The sequence below is a fragment of the Podarcis gaigeae genome (assembly GCF_964106915.1).
Source record: "Podarcis gaigeae genome assembly, chromosome: 4".
NCBI classification, from domain to species: domain Eukaryota; kingdom Metazoa; phylum Chordata; class Lepidosauria; order Squamata; family Lacertidae; genus Podarcis; species Podarcis gaigeae.
The window spans coordinates 100020220-100044401 of NC_139677.1; the positions used below are offsets into that span (position 1 = coordinate 100020220).

The 24182-nt window shown below is 46.1% G+C and overlaps 1 protein-coding gene and 1 long non-coding RNA gene across 10 annotated transcripts in view; both read right to left on the reverse strand.

The window, feature by feature from the left end:
- Positions 1 to 24182, reverse strand: part of LOC310844042 — a 207123-nt gene that overhangs the window by 45923 nt on the left and 137018 nt on the right. The window lies entirely within an intron of this gene.
- Positions 1 to 24182, reverse strand: part of FCHSD2 (FCH and double SH3 domains 2) — a 149568-nt gene that overhangs the window by 19970 nt on the left and 105416 nt on the right. For all 9 annotated transcript variants that reach the window (XR_014563583.1, XM_083736592.1, XM_083736591.1 and 6 more), the window contains exons 11-13: positions 15429 to 15545; positions 14564 to 14668; positions 3258 to 3419 (exon numbers count right to left, since the gene is read on the reverse strand). Coding sequence is in view for 8 of the 9 variants with exons in the window: in XM_083736592.1 (XP_083592718.1) it covers positions 3258 to 3419; positions 14564 to 14668; positions 15429 to 15545 (384 nt within the window). In the remaining variant the exon portion in view is untranslated. The remainder of the gene's footprint in view (positions 1 to 3257; positions 3420 to 14563; positions 14669 to 15428; positions 15546 to 24182) is intronic.

A 24182-nucleotide genomic window follows, 5' to 3' on the forward strand; every position in this document is an offset into this window, starting at 1 on the left:
TCCGCAGCAATCTGCTACACACAGTAAGCATCAGCAACTGGGACAATTCCACGCCTCTCCTGCTACATCCTTTGGGGGCCATTCCGCTAAAGTAGTGAGGTGCGAACGAGCCCTGGCTGCAGCCGCAGAACTTGGCAGCAGCCCAGCTTGGAAAGTGGTGGCAGGGCTTAACCCACCAGCCTTCACTGCTTCCTCAAAGTGAGCCTACAGTAAAATGACTTACTGACGAAAGCTCTGCACAACCTGCAGATGAAGAACGAAGGGCCCCCGGTGGTATTAGCAAAGGTAACATGCAATTACCAAAGCTGCTGTCTGCACAACTTGAATCAATGACGCATGAGGCTTTCCTGCCCTGAGACCACTGTTCCAACGTGATCCATTGGAGAGCTCCAGCGCTTTCTGCAAGGGATCTTCAAATCCATCAGGTCTTGTGTTGCTTCACTGGCGCACTGAAACGTTTTTGCTGCCACAAGTGACTACATGGGCTGTTTTTTTGCAGTCAGATTATCCCCCTCTACGGATTAAATAGCAAAGGCAGGCCAAAGGAGTATCTTACTGGGAAATGGATTCTGTAGTAGCATACAATCTTGGACTATACTCCATGAACGCTTATGCCATAAGTTTGCTGGCTTGTAAAACGCCATCTTTTAGTTGCTGTTGCAACAGCCTAACACTGCTACCCCTCTTGAAACTGATTCTTTAGTAAGCATTTTGACAGGCTAAATATTGAACTTTCAAGCTGCTTGAGGGATGCTATTCTCTTATTTAGAATTTGTTCGGCACACAGCTGTCAAGAACTGCTTGAAAAAAATGTGTCTGCAAATGCAAAGAACACAAATGTACCTTTGCTAAGCTACATTTGGTAAAGAACGGCAGAAATAGCTTTGCTGTTGTCATTTTTTTAATCGCACATGCCCCTAGGGAATGTACAACAGAGAGCAAGAATGAGACAGTTAGGTATTTTTGTTTCGGAAACTCGCACCTTTAACTGCTGTAAGAAAATGCCAGCTTCTAGCTAACTCCAGCATGCCAAGGGCAAGCCAGGAAGCTGGCTAGAGGGAGTGTGTGTCAAAAGGGGGAAATGGAAATTAGATTTTATCCTCCCACACTCCAGCAGCTGCCAGTTTGTCAGAGACTGGCAACGGCTATAGATGCCGTTCCAACTGCTGGCATGCTGCACTGGGCAGACGAAGGGAGTTGGGGAGAATCCAGGATTTGCAACAGGAAGGGAAGCGGGAAGCCAAGTGAAAGGAGGGAGGGGGGAAAGCAGCTTGGAGGAATGAGATGTTTCTTTTTCTGCGTTGTGGTGAAAAGAGATCTAAGGCTTAATTCCCCCCCAGGCCTCTTCGCAGCAGAAACAAAGCCCAAATTCACTTAAATCCATTTGTGTGCATTCACATTCCTCTTGAGCCTAGCCTCTGCATCCTTTCCAATCCCCCAACCCACTCACTATCAAAATGTATACTGTAAGCTCCTTGGAAGAAAGTGGCTTTCTCTCCCCCCCTCCCAGCTGGGAGACCAGGGTTCACAACCCCCATTCAGCCATGTGAGTCACCTTGAGACAATCCCAACCTGCCCTCGTAGGGTTGCTGTGAGGAAAGGCATGAAGAGTGACATGTGTCACCTTGAGCTCTTTTGAGGAATGGTGTGATAAAAATGTAAGTGGGTGCTCCAGCGGGTGCAGAATGCCGCGGCGAGACTCCTTATGGGGTCTTCGCTGCGAGATCACATTCATCCGGTACTATACCAGCTGCACCGGCTCCCGGTGGACTACAGGATCAGGTTTAAGGTGCTGGTTTTAACCTTTAAAGCCCTATACGGCCTAGGACCCTCGTACCTACGGGACCGCCTATGCCCCACAGAGAAACCTACGGTCTGCAAATAATAACATCCTCAAGGTCCCAGGCCTCAGAGAGGTTAGGCTGGCCTCAACTAGAGCCAGGGCCTTCTCGGCTGCGGCTCCAATCTGGTGGAACGCTCTGTCACAAGAGACTAGGGCCCTGAGGGACCTGACATCCTTCCGCAGGGCCTGCAAGACAGAGCTGTTCCACCAGGCCTTTGGTCAGGGCGCAGCCTGACTCCCTCCTCTGGCAACCTGCACAGAATCTTGCTTAATTGGTTGCCATTAATTTGATTTTAATTAATTTTTATAATAAACTATTTTTAGAATGTGTGATTATTTGATTGTTTGATTATTTGATTATTGTTAGCCGCCCTGAGCCCGGCTTCGGCTGGGGAGGGCGGGATATAAATAAAATTTATTATTATTATTATTATTATTATTATTATTATTGGGGGGGATGTGCACCTTGATACCAGTTGCAACGGCAGGTTGAATGTAGACCTTGGTTTGCAATTCTGATTATAACCATCTGCAGAAATAAAGCTCTCAGGGACGGTGCTGAGAGAACCCATTGGAAACCTTGCAGGGTTTCCAGAGTGATCCCACAGCAGATATAACAGGAATGTGGCAGGAAGGGAGATGAGGAAAGAAGGAGAGTGGGAGGACTTGGTCAGTGGGCAGGAGTGCTTATTCTCTCCTGCACCCATCTCTCCCACAAAAATGCCCCTCACGGGGATTACTTAGCAATGTGCCTGTGGTTTGCAGTTTCTTGTGAAACCTTTGTCTGGACTATGAAATGTTCGGTTGCGTTGGAGCAGATGCGCTAAACCAGGGGTGGCCAACTCCCAAGAGACTGCGATCTACTCACAGAATTAAAAACTGGCAGTGATCTTTTGAGCTTTTTTTAGGGAGGAGGAAAGCCCCGTTTTTGGGGAGATCAAGGCTAAGCTCTTGGGAGGGCCACTCACAGATCGCTGAGGAAACAAACAGCCTCACTGAGTAAACTCCGTCTTCCGTTCTGCAGATTGTGCAACATATGATATATTAAAAGGAGATGCGGTTGGCCACCTAGCTACTAGCCGTATACATCCTCCTGGTATAGAGATAGCCAAAACACATCAATACTCATGAAATCATAACCACACCTTTTGGCTCAGCCCTCTTCCATCTTTCCTGTTATTGGTGTGGCCCTCTATTCCACTTTGATTTGGAATATGCACTCACAGATCTGCTGGGCTGAAGTTAGAAGCAGCCACCTCTGATGGTTTCTAACACCCACTGACAACCCACAATTATCTGTTCCACTTAAGCAGTACCAGAGGAGACGCAGACGCACCGCGGGGATGCGTGACTGTAACTAAGGGTTCAAAAGTGAAGAGGAGGGGAAAGGCAAACGTCACAAAGAGGAACGTACCAAGTGCGAAGAGCCGTTATTGGCCACCGCGGGGAGGCTGGCCCATCTCTCATTCTCCAGTTCCTCCATGACTTGATTCATTGCACTTTTTAGCCAGGTGTCCACTGAAACCCCAATCTGCTTCAGAAGGTCGAGTCGAGCTTCTGCTTTCAGCTTTATTATCTGTTGGTGGAAGGGAAAAGAGAAAGCAATTAGGCTTCTAGCACTTCCTGAGAAACTTGCTTGAGGAAGACGGACGTCAGCAAGAAGATCTGGTTTTGAATGAAGTACCATATTTTTCACTCTATAAGATGCACCAGACCACAACACGCACCTAGTTTTTGGAGGAGGAAAACAAGAAAAAAAAATATTCTGAATTTCAGAAGCCAGAACAGCAAGAGGGATCGCTGCACAGTGAAAGCAGAAATCCCTCTTGCTGTTCTGGCTTCTGGGATAGCTGCGCAGCCTGCATTCGCTCCATAAGATGCATACACATTTCCCCTTACTTTTTAGGAGGGAAAAAGTGAGTCTTATAGAGCAAAAAATACGGTACCTAAAAGAGTTGTTCTCCCTCCCACCCACCATTTTGGGCCCTTCGAGCAGCAGCAAAGGTCCTGCCTTCGGTGCCAGTGCTGAGTGGCGCTGACCCGTAACAGAGCCTTAATGGTGGCATTTCCACATTTTGTGGAATACACAATCCTTGGTGAGCTGCACTTGCCTCCCTCATTATTAGCATTCAGGAGGAATTTAAAAACACTCCTGTTTATTCAGGCAATTGATGGCTAAATGAGACTGTCCCTGGTAATCTTGAAATGATTAGCTGCAAGGGTGTGTGACTGCTTTTAAAGGGCTGATTTAAATAAGTCTTTTATTTATTATTTTGTTCTCCTGCTTGGTTGCTTGCCACTGTGGGCTCCTTTGGGAATCACAGAGTTGCAGAGTTACAAGGGGCCCAGAGGGTCATCCAGTCCAACCCCCCAGGAATGCAGAAATCTCAACTACAGTGGTGCCCCACAAGACGAATGCCTCGCAAGACGGAAAACCCGCTAGACGAAAGGGTTTTCCATTTTGCAGGTGCTTCACAAAACGAATTTCTTATGGGCTCGCTTCGCAAGATGAAAATGTCTTGCGAGTTCCTGCGGGTTCCCCCCCTTTTTCCCAAGCCGCTAAGCCGCTTATCAGCTGATCCGCTAAGCCCGCTAAGCCGTTTAACAGCTGATCCGCTAAGCCGCTTATCAGCTGATCTGCTAAGCCCGCTAAGCCGCTAATAGCGCTAAGCCGCTAATGGGCTTGCTTCGCAAGACGAAAAAACCGCAAGACAAAGAGACTCGCGGAACGGATTCTTTTCGTCTTGTGAGGCGCCACTGTAAAGGGAGATGGGGAGCAATAGAAATCTAATAAATAAATTTCATTCTGCAGCATCTGTACAGAGTTATGGAAGCATTTGCCAAAATATTCTAATTATTCAGAAAATTATTTCTAGATTGCCCTTCATCATATGATTCAAAAGTATGTTACAATACAAATAAAACAGTGTGTGCCGGGGGAGGTGTGCAGATCACAACTCTGCACATACATGATCACAGCCACCCTTTTGGACTTACACATTTACTATCAGTTGTTGTTTTGTTTGAAGGTAGCGCTTAAAAAATAGCTCTGTGCAACCCCCCCTGCATATAGAAAAATAAAAGCTGAATAATACAAGCTCAGAATTCTGAGATCTGCTGGTGGTTTGAGGGCTTCAGTTCAGTGGTTAAGAACATGATTTGCATACAGAGGGTCTGTGTTGAATCTCTGGCACGTCCCAGCTAAAAGGAACTCTATAGCAGGGCTGGGGAAGACCTCTCTCTCTGTGCCTGAGACCGTGGAGAGCAGCTGCCATTACTTGGCTAGATGGACAAATAGCCTGATCTCCATGTAAGGCAGTTTCAAATGCTGTCAAAACCTTAAAGCAAAGTGTTAAAAGCTTCGGAAACTAGAAGGAAAGAAGAAGAGAGCAAACATCCCTTGCTTTTCAAACGCAAAGACTAAGGAACAATTTCCACACATTACTGTACCCATCTCATTGCTCACTGCCAGTACTACAACCATCTCTTTGGAAACTTTAAATACAGCAAAGCAGTCTGGAAGGACCTGAAGTTTCTCGTCTCCCAAATGTGCCCAAAGTTCAAAGAGATGGCCCAGAAGTGGCCCAGAAAAGGACTGCGAAACTAGGACATTTACTGCAATGTTATTGTTGGGTGGGCAGTGTTTGGGCCATCTTGCTCACAATAGCTCAACCTCTTGAGAAAAAAATTATTGCCACAATTCATTCATTGCCTTCTAAAACACCATCTCAAGGTGATTTACACACAGGAGTTAAAAACACAAAAGCAACAAATACATTTAAAACAAGGCTAAAACCCTAGCAAGTGGACACATGGTAAGCTTAGACCCATTCATCCGACAGGGAAAGTCTGTAGGAACAAAAATGTGAGAAAGTGAGACAACCATTGTATGTCAACGGAAATGCTATTCCAGAAAACCTCAGTGTTCTTTCCTTCATGAATGTTGTGTAAGTGTTGTTGACACTCCCTATATGCTACCTTGATTTATCTATGAAATAAAAACGAAGGGTTCCCACAGAGAGCAAACTGTGAACCCTACAACACACCACTACCGTTAACAAAAGCCCAAGCCCCACGCAGATATCCCCCCACTCCATATAAAGGTAAAGGGACCCCTGACCATCAGGTCCAGTCGTGGCTGACTCTAGGGTTGCGGCACCCATCTTGCTTTATTGGCCGAGGGAGCCGGCGTACAGCTTCCGGATCATGTGGCCAGCATGACTAAGCCGCTTCTGGCGAAACCAGAGCAGCACACGGAAGCGCCATTTACCTTCCTGCAGGAGAGGTACTTATTTATCTGCTTGCACTTTGACGTGCTTTCAAACTGCTAAGTTGGCAGGAGCAGGGACCAAGCAACGGGAGCTCACCCCATCGTGGGGATTCGAACTGCCGACCTTCCGATCAGCAAGCCCTAGAGGCTCAGCGGTTTAACCCACAGCGCCACCCGGGTCCCTTCACCACTCCATATACGATGCACCTAAAGTTGCCTTGGTCCTCTACCCTGTATACCTACATGTTGGACTTCACATGGGGCAAGAAGTCTAGAGGTTATCAAAAGAGGACCCTATCTGTGTGATCCTCACTACAGGATCGAGGAGCACCCGTTCACGGATGTCAGGTGAGGTGGAGCATGGTCCCCATCAAATCTGACACGTGGCGGCAGGATGTCTGCATAAGGGTTAAAGGTATACTGCTGGTTTGGGAGCAGCTTGCCAGTGCTCACCATCCCTTCCAGAAATAGTCGGAAACAACAACAACAACTCTTTCCATGTGGTGATTTAGACAAGGAAGTGACTCATGAGACCAATCCAGCATCGCTTGAACGTTCCGTGGGAAGCAGACTTCATAGTAGCGTGCCCTTGAATCGGAGGGGGTGGGGGAGAGAGGTTCCCACTTCAATGACCCCAATTTGCAAGGCCTGACAGTGACAAGCATGTATTTTTCAACAAGAACAGCAACCTAAAAGGCACTGGAATACACCATGTAAAAAAACCAGGTTATACTCCTATTAAGGACTGAAGGAGGGAATAGGGGAGTGGATGGTGGGAGCAAGAGTTGAGGGCAGCGTTTCTGTGGGAAAGAGCACGGCTACTGAACCAGGAAAAGGTTTCTGTGTCGCAGCCGCTCAGGCAATGTTGCTTATCATCGAACCATCGGATTAATGATTTAATGCCACAGATGCCGATTCTCACGGGCAAATTTCTCAAACGAGAAATCAAAATTCTCTCATGTGACCGCGAATGCGTGCCCGCACACCGTTTGCCTTCAACTTGTATTAAAATGCCAAGTGTCAAATGGCAGTGGTGGTTGCTCGCGAGTAACCAGTCAGGACTCCGACCTGTCTTTTACAGGTTTTGAGCAAAACTATTTACGGTGCAGAACCACAAGTTCATGTCTGCCTCAATCGATAGCAGAATCCGGGAGCGGTCGTTTCTGGGTCCTCCCCCAACATAAGAGCTTAGCTACCCCCAGCCTTTTCCTTCCTTCTTTGGGTTTTACACCTCTGCGCAAGGTGGGCGACGGAAGAAGCATGCTTCCCTCCTGGCCGGCTTGGCAAGGAGTGGTGCTGAGGCTCCCAGCAGCATCCTCTAGCCCTTTCCCCTTCCTTACCCCACAGGTGTGGCTTTCCCCACCCTCAGACTGACGAGGTGCGGCGCTGGGGCTCCCAGCAGCATCTTCCGGTCCCTTCCCCCTCTTCCCCATTGGAGGTGTGGCTTTCCCCACCGCAGGAAGAGGAACTGCTTCGCAAGATTTTCGGAGGTTCCCTGTATCCCAACTGCCCCTCTGCCTCCCTTTAATGTTCTGGAGGCAGTCACCTGACACCAAGGATCCAATCGAAGGCAGGAAGAGGAAACAAGGAACCAGTAAGATACCACTGCATGTGCATCTTGACCCATGGACCATGTTAAGGGGAGCTGCCGCAGGCTGAGAACGTGGCCGGTCTCTTCTGTGCATGCGCAAGACTGATAATCTACTAGGAGAACTGGTACCTTAGGTGGGGAAGAACCGACGCACTTTCACCACATAAACACAGTTTTTAACACCCCTTACAAAGTGGCACAATCTGTATAAAACCCCAGTGTAAAAATGCAAGCTCCACCAGCGGAAGCCGTCATGTTGGCAGCAGGATTGTTTAAAAAAAGAAACAGCCTCCACTGAAAGCTAAAAAACTGTGAGGTCACCCACATCTCTCACCAAAGATGGCAACCCAGAGCGTGGGAACAACCAAAGAGAAAGCGCTGCCCGTTGTATGCTCCAGCCGAGCAAGCCTGAACACAGATACATCCTCAGATCTCAAATAGTGGGAAGGATCATACTGGTGAAGGCATGCCCTTCAAATATATCGGGACAAGGCCAATTAAAGTTTTAAAGAAAGGAGGGGGGGTATCTGTGCCCATCTAAATGTTGCTAAGACTCCAACTCCCATCAGCCCCTGCTAAGCTTGGCCAATGGTCAGTGAGGTGGGAACTGTGACCCAATGACTCTGGTGGGTCACAGTTTCCCCAAACTTGCTTTAAAGTATAAGCCAGGGCCATCTTACCCATAGGTACTAGGGGTGCGGGGCACCTGGGTGCTGGGCTCTCAGGGGCCCCAGGCTGAGAGTCTGGGGCCTGAGAGTTGAGTCTGGGGAAGAGCCCGCCCGTTGGTCGGGCTTGCCGCGGCAGACTCTTCTGCTGTGGGCGGCTCTGCACCGTGAGTTTGGGGCGACCGAGCCAGCGAGATGCTGAGGTGGCCGGCTGGCTCCGCTCTCCTGCGTGCCTGGGACTGGGCAACTGGGGAGGGGGCACCAGGCGGATCTTTGTACCCCAGCGCCGCATATGCTTAAGACAGCCCTGGTATCAGCATCCTGAATTCGGACCAGAAGATTAAAGGTTGTGGAGCCAGTTCAAGGTGAGCACACACTGGTCTAATATGGGGCCTGTCTCTCTTTCCTGTTATTAGGCAAGCCTCAGGGTAATGAGTTAAAATAATGAAGCACGTTACAAGGAAACTGTTTAAACTGTCCTTTCCTGTCAGCAAAATTCTCAGAATCATGAGTTTGCAACAGAAGCAGAAAAATATGTTCCAGAAGGAAAGGAAAACAGTGGCAATAGTTACATTGCATCCTAACCTGTTAAGACGAAACATTTTTGGACAGAACTTGTAACATTAATAATTACTTTTTACCTTTCATGAAGTAAGAGGAGAATGAGCTCGCAAAGGGGTGGGGAGATTCTCCTTCAGCATTTCTAGTCTACCCTCTTCCACTTACAATCAAAATCAAAAACTGAATTTCATTGTCTACAAGAAATTAGACAATCTGATTTCCTAAAGTCTTAGTTTAACACACTATTTGTCACATCTTTCTATCCTCAGGTAATCTTTTCACCTGAAACCCCTCGGAGTCACTGCCTGTCAGTGCAGAGAGCACTGGGCTAGATGGACTGACCTGATTTGCAATAAGGTGGCCTCTTTTTCTCCTACACAAATGGGCTTTCATAAAATCTGTTATTCACCTTGTTACTGCATAACCCCTGATACAACTAAGCTCCTTGCACTGTGGGTCTCCTCAGAGGTTTCAGTGGAAAAGACTAAGGATAATAGAACAGCAGCGGCAACCTTTCTTCTGCAGAGGGTCTTCCCTGGAGGATAACCTGCCACGGATCACAGCGGCCAGTGTGTCCCCAACACCCTTTTCTTTCTGCATCTTTATCTTCCTGCCCAGAAAGCTGTGGGGCGATGGACAGGCTGCTGCCGCCGCCACAAGCCTGAACCAATCGCTAGCAGGCTGCGTTTGGAATTACCGTATTTTTCTTTTTTTTTATAAAAGATATTAATTGTGATTTACAAACAATACAACAAACCTCACATTCAAAGCCAAAAAAAACACGACTAAATTAAAAAGAAAAAGAAAAACGCTATCACAATCAATCAGTCAATCAAAAACAGAAAAATACAGCAAAAAACATAGAAAACAAAAAAAGGTAAACCTAAGAAAAAAATAAAATAAAAATCATATATATCCAATTTCCATTATTTTCATATCCTTCTTTCCTGACTTCCTCACATCTCCTTTTTCTGTGTTCCCTTTTTACACCATCATATTCAGCAATGCCTAACCTTTTTTTCAGATCTTCTTCTATATTGTACCTTTCATCTATTATGTCAGGAATTACCGTATTTTTCGCTCTATAGGATGCACCCGACCATAGGACCCACCTTGTTTTAGAGGGGGAGAACAAGAAAAAAAAAAAAAATCTCCCCCTCTATGCTCAGCGCCCCTTCAGCGAAGCGGCAGGAGAAACGGAGCCCCTTCCATTTCTCCTCTCGCTTGGCTGAAGGGGCGCTGCGCAGCTCTCCCTCTCTGCTGAAGCCAGGAGAGTCTTGCTCTCCTGACTTCAGCAAAAGGAACCCAAAGCCTCCGGAGCGCAGCAGGAACTCCCGCTGCACTCCGGAGGCTTCAGGTGGCTATCCCTGAAGCCTGGAGAGCGAGAGGGATCTGTGCGCACCAACCCCTCTCGCTCTCCAGGCTTCAGTGAAAGCAACGCAAAGCCCCCGGAGCATGGAGGGAGCGCTCCCTCTGTGCTTCGGAGGCTTCACGTTGTTATCGCTGAAGCCAAGGAGCCTGCATTCGCTCCATAGGACGCACACACATTTCCCCTTAATTTTTGGAGGGGGAAAACTGCGTCCTATAGAGCAAAAAATACGGTAGGCTGAGGACTGCAGGTTGACCCAACCCTGCATTGCAAGTGAATGCTAAAAACTACTGCACCAGCTGATTCAAGTCCTTAGGACACAATATTCCATTGTCTATTCCAGCACATCAGCACAAAACAGCAAAATAGGTGCTGAAGGCCTGTTCCAGCAGTGCTGTGGGGCAGATATGCGATGGCAAACGTTCAGGCGAGGGGAAATTGTTTCCCAGAGCTGGAAAGAGATGCTGATGTCTGCAAAAGCTACACGGATAACTTCCAGAAGCCGGAGCAGGGATAGAACAGCACAGCAGAGCTCTTCAGTTTTCTGAAGTGATTATCTGGGGGAAAAACATGAACTGGCTTCCTGCAGTTACAGATAGGTAGCCGTGTTGGTCTGCCATAGTCAAAACAAAACAAAAATTCCTTCCAGTAGCACCTTAAAGACCAACTAAGTCAGTTCTTGGTATGAGCTTTTGTATGCATGCACACTTCTTCAGATACACTTAGTGATTTATTAAAATATACGGATACACACAAGATTGCTAAGTGAATGTTGCACAATGTCTACTTATGCATAAGCAGGAACAGAGGATGTTTGTTTTTTAAAAAGCAGTGTCCAGGCAAGATTTTGCCAGGCCTTCTATAATCTGGTGGGTGATGTTAGTTTAGTTACTTTTGCATCAATGCTATAATTTGTATCCAAGTTTGGGGAAGGTCACCATTCACAGGAAATGTTAACTGTCATTATATTCTGGAATTTAGTGAAAAATCAACATAGCCAAGTCAATTAACCTGATGCTACTCCTTAGCTTCTGATCAAAGAAGCTTTGCAAAGCAACACTCCCCCATCAATGTACAGGTGAGCACATCATTTTTAGCTACTTAATGCAGCAAGGCTCTTCGGAATATTTTAAAAGCAGATTTCATAAAAGCAGTATTATGGCTTTGGTGCGATTGGACATCTAATTTTAGGCATGTGCATCTCTGAACATAATTGACCAGGAACATGACTCAGTTCAACATTCTTAGGAGATGATTTACTAGCGGAAAAATAACACCTGGAATTCTGTTAAGCCTGGGTTTGCCTAAATATTAAACTACGGGAAGCAAAGTAGTTCACAAAAAGCAGGACAGTTCATTATTTTGTCTGAGCAGACCCATGCAGAAAAACAGCACTATGCAGAAACGAAATAAAGTCCAACCATAAACAGCTACTAGCAGCTGTTTTGCAAGCGCTGTAGTGGATTTTTCCAGCCATTTCCCCTTACAAATATTTACTTGTTCCACAAGTTAGCAGGTAACCCATGACAACTTTGGTGGAAACCCATTTATTATAACACAAATAAGGTTTACCCAGCACACAGCATTTTTATCATTTTACATGGGAGGCAAACACTCCCAAAACTCATGCAACAAAAAGGGGCTGCCACAGAAACCATGATCTACACTGGAAGATAAAAAGCAGTACAGTGGTACCTCGGGTTAAGTACTTAATTCATTCCGGAGGTCCGTACTTAATCTGAAACTGTTCTTAACCTGAAGCACCACTTTAGCTAATGGGGCCTCCAGCTGCTGCCACACCACCGGAGCACGATTTCTGTTCTCATCCTGAAGCAAAGTTCTTAACCTGAAGCACTATTTCTGGGTTAGCGGAGTCTGTAACCTGAAGTGTATGTAACCCAAGGTACCACTGTAATGTATTGAAGAGAGGTAAGACCACAGCCCAGCTTCGACTGACCAGCTAAACCAGGTGAGGGTCTCAAACCCTCAGTGAGTTAGGGACTTCCCCTGTATGTGAAGACAGGCAGATTGAGTGGATGAGACCAAGAGAGGGTCCCACAGTCCAGAAGGCAGCTTCTGCACATGATATAGAGATGAATGTGGGGAAGATGGGGCTCATCCACCTGGGAAGCGAGCCCACCTAGGAGAAGGAAAACTCTGAAGCTAAACCTCTGCTGCCTTGCAGCTATACCCATTCCTGAGAAAGGCTATGGGAGTAAACCCATACCAGCTGCCTTATGGGACATCTTTGGGAGAAGAAAAGGCTAAGGAGTCAACTCTACACAAATCCAGAGTGGAGTCCCTGAGGCCTTGTACGCCTCCTTCCAGCAACTCCTGCAGCCAAGCTGGTGCCAAATGTCCTGCTCTCCTTTGGACCTCATCAGTGGGGCCGAGAGGTGGGTCTTGTTGTCTGGGCAGCCCAGGACCTCCAGACACACTGCCCAGGCTTGAATTCCAGAGAGGTCACTTTCGTGCTGTTAAAGCAGCAAAAACAACGCAGGAGGCAGCAGTTACGAGCTACCAGTCTCTACAGCCACAGCAGTCGCTGTGATTCTCCAGTAGTTGGACTTCACCCCTGGAGGTGCACTGCATTGTGTCTCGAGACAGACAGATGCCAAAAAGAGAGAGAAAAGAAACAGAGGCATGGTGGATGTTCACAATTTGCAAAAATAGTAAAAAGAAACCCGTGTTTTCTGACCTGCTTATGGGCTTCTTGGCAGCATGTGGAACCAGATTCTTTGGTCTGTTCCAAGCAGGGCCCTTACGTTCTTTTTTGAGGGGAAAAGTCGACATTCAATACTTGCGCACTCTCCTCCTCCCTCACAAAGGTTTTCTGCACTAAGCCACATGTCAACAGCAGCTGCTTTGCCTTACTGAAGGTGTGAAATCATTTTCTCATTGATTTCCTCATTTTCTCCCCAAAACAGACTAGGTTAATTTTAGACTCTATTAATATGTGCTGAAAACCATGCAAACGTCAGCACTGAGGTGAAAAGTTAGCAGCAAAAAATATGCCAACACCAGGAGGCTGAACGATAGGCCCAGGCACTGAGATGCAACACACACACACAGACAAAGGCTGCAGGATTTCAGAGAGGACGACACATGCGAAGCATGACTGAGGATCAGTTAAAAGAGAACTGTTACTGGCAAGACACAGACTCGACTCAGATAAATGTTAGGTGGTAAAGCATGGGGAAGTTGTTGGTTTTTTTTAAAAAAAGTTTCCTTTCCAGTAGCAATTTGTACCCAATCTTCTTCTTTGGCGATCACTCATAGCCGAGTAAGATTGTCTTCCATAGACACAGTTTTAACAATCAGTCCGTAAGTGACTGTGGAGGCCAATTCCGGATCCACACATCCTTCCAAAGTGGGGACATTGGTTTCCGGGCGGGAGTTGATCACAGTGTGGATTTGCCCGGCGTGCCTTCCTCCTAGCATGTTTCTCCCTTGCGTCCTGAGTTCGAGTGTCTTCAAAGCCCATGACACCTTTGGTAAAGGCTGTTCTCCAACTGGAGCGCTCGCAGGCCAGTGTTTCCCAGTTGTCGGTGTTTATATTACATTTTTAAAGATTTGCCTAGAGAGAGTCTTTGAACCTCTTTTGTTGACCACCAGCATTACACTTTCCATTTTAAAGTTTGGAATAGAGCAGTTGCTTTGGCAGATGATCATCAGGCATCCGCACAACATGACCAGTCCAACGAAGTTGAAGAATCATTGCTTCGACACTGGTGATCTTTGCTTCTTCCAGTACACTGGCATTAGTTTGCCTGTCTTCCCAAGGCATGTGTAAAAAATTTCGGAGACACCGCTGATGGAATCTTTCAAGGAGTTGGGCATGGAGGAGTTGTCAAAACTACCTGGGAGTTAACATCACTGACGTAATTGGAGTCCTCCCCTCGGCTGCTTTAATTACTGCAGCCCATTCAGCCAAGAAACCTGGCAGCATCAGTTCTTGTTTTTGCCAACAGGTGTCTTGAATCAGTGACCATACCCTTAACACAACACTGCCCGGTTTGGGGGGGGGGTTGGGGGGGGAAGAGAGCCATTTCCTCTCCTCACAGCCTCATGTTTATTCTGCCTTTTATCAATCTAAAACAGATTTTAGGAACCCTTCTGCATGTTTTAAGCTGCTGCACACACAACGAGAAAACAGCTAAAAAAAATAAATGTACCGCTGGTGCAAGACGACCCACTAGCTGCTGCAATCTGAGCCACTGCCCTACACCATCAGAGATAAGGCTGTAGCTAACATTCCTCTCACCTCGGCTTTGCGGATGTTCTCTCTGGCTTCATCTATCTTCTGTTCCAGTTCTGCTCGGCTCTGCTCAGACACCACAGACCCGTGGCATTCTAATTCTTCCAGAGTCTGCCAAAAACAGGAAGGGGAGGGGGAAAACATTTGGTGTGTTTTTAATTGAACTGTTGTTTCTGGAAGGGATACGAAGCGTCACTTCAAACCTCGCACCGACCCCTCTCATTCTCCAGGCTTCAGGGATAGCCTCCTGAAGCCTTCGGAGCGCAGCGCGAGTTCCCGCTGCGTTCCGGAGGCTTCAGGTTCCTTTTGCTGAAGCCAGGAGAGTCTTGCAAGACTACAGCAAGACTCTCCTGGCTTCAGCAAAAGGAACCCGAAGCCTGAGGAGCAGAGCGGGAACTTGTGCTTTAGGGATAGCCGCGTGCAGCCCCTCCGGCAGGGAGAGGCTGCAGGCGGCTATGGCTTCTTTAGCCCCGCACAGCCTCTCCCAGTTGGAGAGGTTGTGTGCAGCTAAAGAGGAAGCCAAAACAGCGAGCGGGATCCATCCTGCTCACTGTCTTGGCTTGTGCCATAGCCGCGCGCAACCCCTCCGGCAGGGAGAGGTTGCGCGCGGCTAAAGAGGAGCTCTGGGAGAAGCGGACAGGACTTTTTTTCTTAATTTTTCTTAATTTCCCCCTCTAAAAACTAGGTGCGCCCTATGGTCCGGTGTGCCTTATGGAGCGAAAAATACGGTATACCAAGGAAGCTGTTTCCTTTCTTCATGGAATGACAGATGCTGTGAAATGGAATATGAGTGGTGTAATCCTTCACCAAGGTGGCTGGATGAACAGGACATGCAAGAAGCCGCCAATAATCTTATTTGTTTTCAACCCACCCGTTGACTGTGAATAATGTTTTTGTGCTCTCTCGCCACACGTGTCGCCCATTTTCGGGCTTCCTTGTTCAGACTGTGCTCTTCTGTCGTTCCGGTCTCAGATTCCAGTTGTCGACTCTGAAACACACACATACAAGAAAGGAAAGTGAGTGAGGGGATTTCCTAGGCCTGGCCTTCCCACCTGTGACATCCTCGTTTATGTAGCAATCCGAAAAATGTTATTTAACTCACTTACAAGACTTCGCAAAAGGGCTTTTCCCAGATTCTTGTTATATGAAGCTGAACATAACAAGCAAATTTCAAACACAGAAAAAGCCCTGCTGTCTGTCCATGAGTTTTGTCATGGGGGAAATGAAAAAAACTGAAACCAGTGTAATTTGCTCTTTAATGCTTTTCAAATGCAAGATCGGGTTGTGTTCTTTTTTAAAAAAAGGGGCTGCTGTAAAGTGAAAATGAATTATCTTTAATACGATAAATTTCTGAAGCAGAGGAACCAAACAAAGAGCAGATAAAATGCCTCAGGCAAAGAGGGAATTTGGCGGCTGAGATCTAACTGAGATCTAAACTTTATTCTGCATTGCGTTTCCCAATGTTTCATAAGCTTTCACGAGATTGGTGAACACATGAACAAAAGGTGATTTCACAAAGACCCAGAATACTTACCAAACTAGCCCATGCATTTAATCGAGGCAAAAGCAAGGTATTGATCCGCACTCCCACCCCAGAAATTACCAGCAGCTGACAAGCGCATGCAATGCTTTACTTGCACCATTACAGGATGGTTCTCGCATCACAGGCAACGGTCCTATGATGGGACAACCACGTTTTGCAAAAGCCAACGGTGGGGGTGTTCGGGGTGGGCTGGATGATAAAGGGATATGCATTCAACCCTGAGCTCACAGAACGGAAAAAGGTCTCAATCATCCAAAGAACCATATAAAGTACAAGTGGTCCAGAAGTTGAGGAGAGGCAATCCTCTCCACTGTAACAGTTGCTGGTTTCCTCCCTTCTCTTTCATCAGAGCATCTTGCAGAGATGCAAAAAAAAAAAAAAAAGCACGTTCTTCTAAAGCAGGAAGATTGTGCCCATTACCTCCTTCCCCGTGAATAGGGACTTTTACGTCTATTGGGGGAAAATCCAAGAGCTACCCATTTTAATCCTTCAAACTACACTTACGAATGGCTCCAGTCTCCTCTTTAAAGGTTCTATAAGAAATCCCCTAACTCTCCCCTAAGCAACGGATGTTGTCGGCTGGGAAGCAGACATTTCCCACACTTATCCACCCCACCAGTGGATCTCCCCCCCCCCCCGACTCCTGGCCAGGGAGGCTTGCTTGGGATACCTTTTTATATTTTCAGTACCAGGCAGATATTTTTATTCCTTTTTAAAAAAAAAAAGGTCTCAAAACTAAATTGATAGAATCATAGGATTGCAGAGTTGGAGGGGGGGGGGTCATCTAGTACAATCCCCTGCAATGAAGTAATCCAGCCCACAGCCATCCCTGGGTGGGCTTGAACTACCACCCTTCTGGTTAACAGCCAGACACATGGACCCATTGCATCACTAGGGTAGTTTGGGTATTTCTGGTGACTTTCAACTAGTGTCCCTGTTGTTCCACTAATTAATTTTTCTTAATGTTTTATACCTGTTGTCTTTGTCCATGGATCACCGAAGAATGGATACTTTTGAATTCTGGTGCTGGAGGAGACTCTTGAGAGTCCCATGGACTGCAAGAAGATCAAACCTATCCATTCTTAGGGAAATCAGCCCTGAGTGCTCACTGGAAGGACAGATCGTGAAGCTGAGGCTCCAATACTTTGGCCACCTCATGAGAAGAGAAGACTCCCTGGAAAAGACCCTGATGTTGGGAAAGATGGAGGGCACAAGGAGAAGGGGCTAGACTGTAGAAGACTTCAGTTCTCTCGCCACCTACATAGGAAGCCACAGGTCAGACCTTTGGGTTCATCTAGTTCAGTGCTGTCACTTAAGAGGCACACTCTTAAGACAGACGGATGCCGACAAAGGATGTGTGCCACTTTTGAGTGTCAGCTGCCAAAGAAAATATGGCTTGTCTCTGAAATAAAGTAGAAACCATGCCAATACATTTCCTGAAGGGTAGCTGTGCTGGTTGTTTCTGCTGGAATGGATGGTATTCAGTTGCCATAATGCCAACACATTGGTTCAGCGCCGTAAGATTCTTGGGTTATTTGAAGTGTCCCACCAAGAAAATTGCATGATCTGCTCATCAATCCTATTATTCTGTAAGATTATAGATTTTGCTGGACCATTTATTTCAACCAAGCAATCACATGTCTTGTGCACCATGAGGAAAATTTCTCTAGCTCCAGGGAAAACTTTGGTGGGTATGGCTTAATCTGGTATGTTGTACCAGCTCACTTGCTAGGAACAACTTGTTTCTGCCTCGAAACACAAGACACATAATGGTCTATTCCATTGTTATTCAGCTGTGGCCTGCTTGACGTAAGAATTCCAACAGTTCTTGAAATGCCCCTCTTTTTTTGCGTGGGCTACAAGCTCATATAGGCTTCAGCCACACTAACTGAATTCCAGCAGGGATGTGTATTTGCTGAGATGGTGCCAATGTTTATTACGGGATCTTAGTTCCAACTCCATCCAGGAGGAAGAAAACAAACCCTCCCCCATTTTGGCCTGAAAGGACAAACAACAGTCCAAAAAGCGAAGCTAATTATAGATTCACTTTCTGCCTTGAGACTTGCAGCGAAAGCGCTCTGAAAAACCCTTCAGCCTTTGAAAGCAAAAGAGAGCACTCAAGTACACAAAATGGCACAATATCAGCCGTCCCGTGGCGCAACCATCTAGCCAGATGAACCCTACCTGAAAAGAGTGTTACTCCTAAGAAGTGGTAGAATAACTGTCTATCAAAAAAGGAGGCAGGGGAATGGACAGGCGTCATGAGATAGGAAGTGGTGCCAAAAAACGGCATGGTTTGCTCAAACAGCAACAAGGGAAGCCAGAAATTGTGCCTGGAGCACTAAAGTAGAATCTAAACCGGGGACCACGACATTATAACGTAATGTGAGATGCTGTTTAGGGATCCCAGATATGAACATTAACAGCATCTTCAGCCAAAGACCAGCTTGGCTGCTTGACAAAACTGTTGGGAAATTCCATTCCACCTTAAGGAGCAAACATGGGATTATTACATGTCACATGTCTGTTTACATTCCAGCACAGTTTGCTGCGAACTTCCGTTGTGTGTATAGCTTTTGCTTTTGATTCTTTTGCCGAGAAGACAAAGAGAGAGACGACATGTTTCTTCGTCCTGATTTATGATTAATAAATTCGTAGTTGTAGTATACTTCCACAAGCCTCACGCCTATTCTGTGTGTGCAGTTTGCTCTGCTAATATAGTGTGCCCTGGCTTTGAAGCCTGGGTTGCTGATTTACGTCGGAGCAGAGGCTGATGGGTCTTCGCAGTGGGATGGCTGGAAGAAGACGACCCAGCTAGGGCTAGCCAGCTGGCCTCTGGACCCACTGCAAGCCGACAACTACCAGCCAGGTTAGTAACTAACATATTGATTCTCAAACAGATTAGATCAAAGAACTACAGGCAATTGTGTAGAACTTACAAATAGTAACTGGGCCTTTGTCAGGGTTGCATAATGAAACGCTCCTCAATAATAATAAAACTGCCAATATCACATTTTATAATCTATGGTGCAACTGCATTTGGGTATAGTTCTGGTTGTCTCATCTCAAAAAGGATATTGTGGAGTTGTAAAAAGCTCAGAAAAGGGCCACCAAAAGGATGGTGGTCTTTGTTGGGAATCTGAATACGTGCAGCTACTCACACAGAGTCAATTAGGGTTTGGCAGACAGCCAAGGCAATGTGGAGGAGTGAGTCTGCCTGGTGATACAGAGGCATGGAGACAGCTCCATGATTGGTCAAGCTCTCTCAAGGGAGTGATGATTAATGGCATACTAACTGGAATGTGTTAGTTCAGTTGTACGAGTTTTGAGTGTAGGAGTTGGAGGTTGAGAGTTGTGAGTTGTGTATGAGAGAGTTAGCTAAAGATCCGTGTTCTGTTCTGTTCCTGTAAATAGTCCACTGTATATAATAAACACCTAACTACAAGTTCCTGATTCCTGCTTTGTCTATCCTGTCTGCAGCCAAGTTGCCAATTGCTTCTGTGGATTCTGCGTTACTCTGCTAGGTCTGGCTAAGGTCCTGCAACTAGTCGGAAAGTTGCGAAACACCAATAGGTTTTGCCAATAGTCTTCTCCCTTGTTTCCCACAGGCATCTAGTTGGCCAATGTGAGAACAGGATGCTGGACTACACTGGGCCATTGGCCTGAAACAGCAGGCTCTCCCTATGTTCTTATGTTAGCCAAGCCATTCCCCTAGCAAGCTACTTTCCTATTTGCATAGATTTTATTTATTTATTTGTGTGTGTGTGTGTGTGTGTGCGCGCGCGCACGCACGCGCAGAAGAGCATTCCACCAGTCCGAAGTTGCTCAGCCCAACCTCAACTTCTGTCTTTGAGAACCAGGCCACAGCCTGTATTTCAGAATCTCTAGACTCTGTTCCCCATCAGAAGCACCGTACCTGCCTTACAGAAAGGCAGAAAGACTGGGTCAAATATGTATTGATGGACTGGGTTGCAAGCTTGACTGCTTATTCAGGAGAAAACCTGATTTCTCACCTATTTTCTCATAAATGGTGAGGAGTCTGAGAGAGGAACGGCTCAAAGTCTAAAAAAAACCAGCAACATGCTAGGCTCTCATTAGAGCTGCAAAGGGAATGCCTAGCTGATCATTGTAAAAATCAGAAAACTCCCAACAGAAATGAGCATTTATTGCATGCCAGCTACCATACACAAAGTGCAACAAAACAACTCAGTCATTGCTTTGGACAGACATGGGGCGAGGTTTCTACAGCTCACCACTGTAGGGCCCAACCACTGAAAGCAGGAGAATATGCACAATTTAGGGTTCACAGACTTCTGCCTTTTAAAAAGGCACAGTTGAATTTACCACCCTGATGCCCCTCTTTCTCGTTTTCAGTCTGGATTTATTGTGGCTTATTTTATTTTTACTTTAGTTGTAGGACTACTCGCTGTACCGTTTTTACTTTAGAGGAGTCTCTAAAAGCACTGTGGGATAATGTATTCTTCTGTTAATAGCGCTCACATGCAGTGTGAAAACTTGCACAAAGACTCCCAACAATTCCTCGTTCTGTGCAGACAAGCCAACTACCACAGCAGCTGTGTTAGAATCTAGCACTTCTCACATGCAACGCGCAGATGTTTAAATAGAAGCAGAAGAAAGGTTCCTGTTAAAGCATCCCCAGTTCCGAGGCGGGGTGCGGGAACGGGGAGAGAAGCATCTTTGAAAGGCTCTTGGCACATAACTACAGACTCCTTGATTGTCTAAGGAAGACTGCAAAGAGGAGGAGAAGAAAAAAAGTTCACTTTCTAAATGGGGGTGTTCACAAGCCTGTTGGGTCCCACAGAATGAAGTGACTCATGCCCCTGCACAAATACCTAACTTTGTTAATAATACTATTTTTGTTCTGCCTTATCTATTCACCGCCTTCCCAGGAGTTTCGGAAAACCCTAAAGGAAGTTCGGAGAGAAGAATGGCTCTCACTTTACAGTCCTGTTTTTCATTTGCGGCAGGTTTTCTCAAAGGGTGAGAGTGATATAGCTTTCAACCGTTTCAGACCTGGGGTCCCACAGTATCTGCAAGAAGAAATTAACCTACACATTCACCGTTTGTTTCTTTGTACTCGTCTTTCTTTCTGCATGTTTTATTTCCTTACCCCTTTTACCCCCTTGCTTAAAAAAAAACACACCCAAAAATTGTGGGGTGCCATTGGTGTGTCCCACTTTTAGGTCAGAATGTGAAATAACATGTGGATTCTGATTCGCCACTCCAAGGAGACTTGCAGCCTACTGGACACCTTCCTCTTTCAGCAAGCCTTTAAGGCAGATTTCCTCAAACTCAGCCCTCCAGATGTTTTTGGCCTACAACTCCCATGATCCCTAGCTAGCAGGATCAGTGGTCAGGGACGCTGGGAATTGTAGTCTCAAAACATCTGAAGGGCCGAGGTTGAGGAAGCTTGCTTTAAGCTAATATCTTTTCCAATCTGTATCGGGATTGCTTTTAAGGTGCTTTAAATATGTGCTTATTGCTTTATCACTTGGTGTTCACTGTTCTGGGTTCCTTTCAGAAGAAGGGTGAGATATAAATTTAATAAATAAATAAAACCTGTAGTATTTAGTATCAGCTAGAATTCTACACTTCCGCACTGACCATCACTCTGCATATTGGCTGGAATGAATCAGGCATGAGTGAATTTTGCAATACCCCAAGGTTAACGCAGTCAACCTCCAATGTACAGAATATAATGTCACAGGCAGCAACTTGGCAAAAACAGGAAAGAACTGCTTAAAAAAAATTGTTTCAGCTCTTTGGGGCCATTATCTTGGCAGTAGATTTAGTTGTTTATTGCATTTTCTCACAGGATCACATGCTGTTTGAGGAAGGGGCCTCCATTTCCAATCAGGAAACATAAAGAGCTAGCAAATTTCCTCCTATATTTTGCCATGCTGTTGCAAATATGCTTATCTATGCATTAGTGAGCTTGATAGCAAGTTCTCTGTGCACTGCAATTTGGGGAAACTTCTGATTAAGAAGTTTCCCTTGCCTCCTGACAGCTTTGTGGTTCGGATTTGATTTTAGTCCATTTGCTTTTAACAAAATTTGATAAAACCCCACTCACCCCATTGCTAAGTTAAAACCACCTCCTTTAAGCCTCTGATCTCACCCATTTTTGTTCCCCTCCATTGCTCTTCCCACTGTCTTCTGTTATTTGCTATGCCTCCACCCTCCAATTCCCCAACCTCAGCCTCAAGACAAAGTCTTTCTAATCACAACACTCAGATTTTCCTTCAGCCTGGATTGTGTAAGCCACCAGCTTTGTACCACAACATTCAAACGTGATCTACCGTCCTCCTGCAAAGGGTAGCATGACGGTTGGGTGGGAATCCAATATTCCATAGCCAGTAATTTACAGGGCCAGGGCAGGTTCTCAATTCTTAACAGAGTCCCAGTACTATACAAATGTTGGCGGATAATCTTCTAGGAGTGTAAACTGGGGACACACCTGCTCTGTACAAAGTGAATGGGATAATCCAGCGAGTTGAGAATGGCTGTGTGTTGAAATTTCACCTTCCGCTTGCTGTTGTACAGTGGGCTGGATCAGAAGCTGTACAGTAAAACAAGCAACAACCCTCTGTTGGCAGCAGGAGAGTCACCTGCCTCTATTACAGACCCCCTTTTACATGTATTTGGTGGCGGAAGGTGTTATATTGGGTAGGCGACTTTACTAACCCTCCCAAGAGATAGCTGGCTTCTCACTCGCACCCTGAAAACACGCTGAATTATTCCAAGCAGAAAAATGGCACAGCAGTTGAACAGCTAAAAATGTTAGACTGCATATGTCCCTATCTCTCCCCGCTCTGTAGTTAAGCAACTGAAACCTCTCTAGGAAGAGGCACCCAAGTTCTGTTGAACTATTTATTTGATTGAAAAATTAGGCATTGATCGGGGGGGGGGGGGAGTCTTGATTTTAGTTCAGGTCAGCAGATTACTCCGTAATGTTCACTGCACAGCTTGCCCATTGAAAACAATCATGCATATCCCATGAAAAAGCTACTTGCGCCGAACAGCTCCAACACAAAATGGAAATGAAGTGACTAAAATGCATAACAGTTGCATATTTCTACCCCCTACTTCAAGGATTGTTAATGAGTAGACAAATATAGATTTCCTGGTTTTGAGTATTATCCAAAGACTGACTTGCGGGATGAAATTTAGTAGGAAAGTAAAATGGCCAAAAATGAAATATCGGCTACGTGGACTGATAGAAATAAGGACCCCACTATCAGTTTCCTGGATCCAATTTGACGACACGCGTTTTTGGAAAAGCAAGACAAAGCTTGTTTTGCTTTTATGTCAACTTCAGTATAATGAAAACCAAAGAAAAAAAACCAAGTACTGTATCTGAATACATTTGTACTGGCCCAATAATGGAGCCTACACTACAGTTTAAAGCTTCTGCATTTTTTGGGGTGGGGGCTAACTGAGCTGAGTACCCAATCCTTTACCTGGCGCCTGATGATTGGGACAAGTTAATTACGTGGGCTTTCTGTATCTCATTGTACCTTCAAAGATGAAGTTAACTGGGGTGCCTAAGAGGGCATTTTCTGCGCAATACCTTGCGCCAGGGGCTCTGCTCAGCTCCTTCTTTAATGCATTCAGGGACCACTCGATGACTATTGTTCAAGATGGCTTTTGGCCACAGCTGAAGGTATTTTAATCCCTTGGGCAGCCTTCCTCAATCTGGTGCCCTCCAGATGTTTTGCACTACAACTGGCACTGACCCCAGCCAACATGGGCAACGGTCAGGGATGATGATGATGATGATAATAATAATAATAATAATATATTTATACCCCGCTCTTCTGGCTGGGCTTCCCCAGCCACTCTGGGCAGCTTCCAACAAAATATCAAAATGCAATAATGCATCAAACATTAAAAGCTTCCCTAAACAGGGCTGCCTTCAGATGTCTTCTAAAAGTCTGGTAGTTGTTGTTCTCTTTGACATCTGATGGGAGGGTGTTCCACAGGGCGGGTGCCACCACCGAGAAGGCCCTCTGCCTGGTTCCCTGTAACTTGGCTTCTCGCAATGAGGGAACTGCCAGAAGG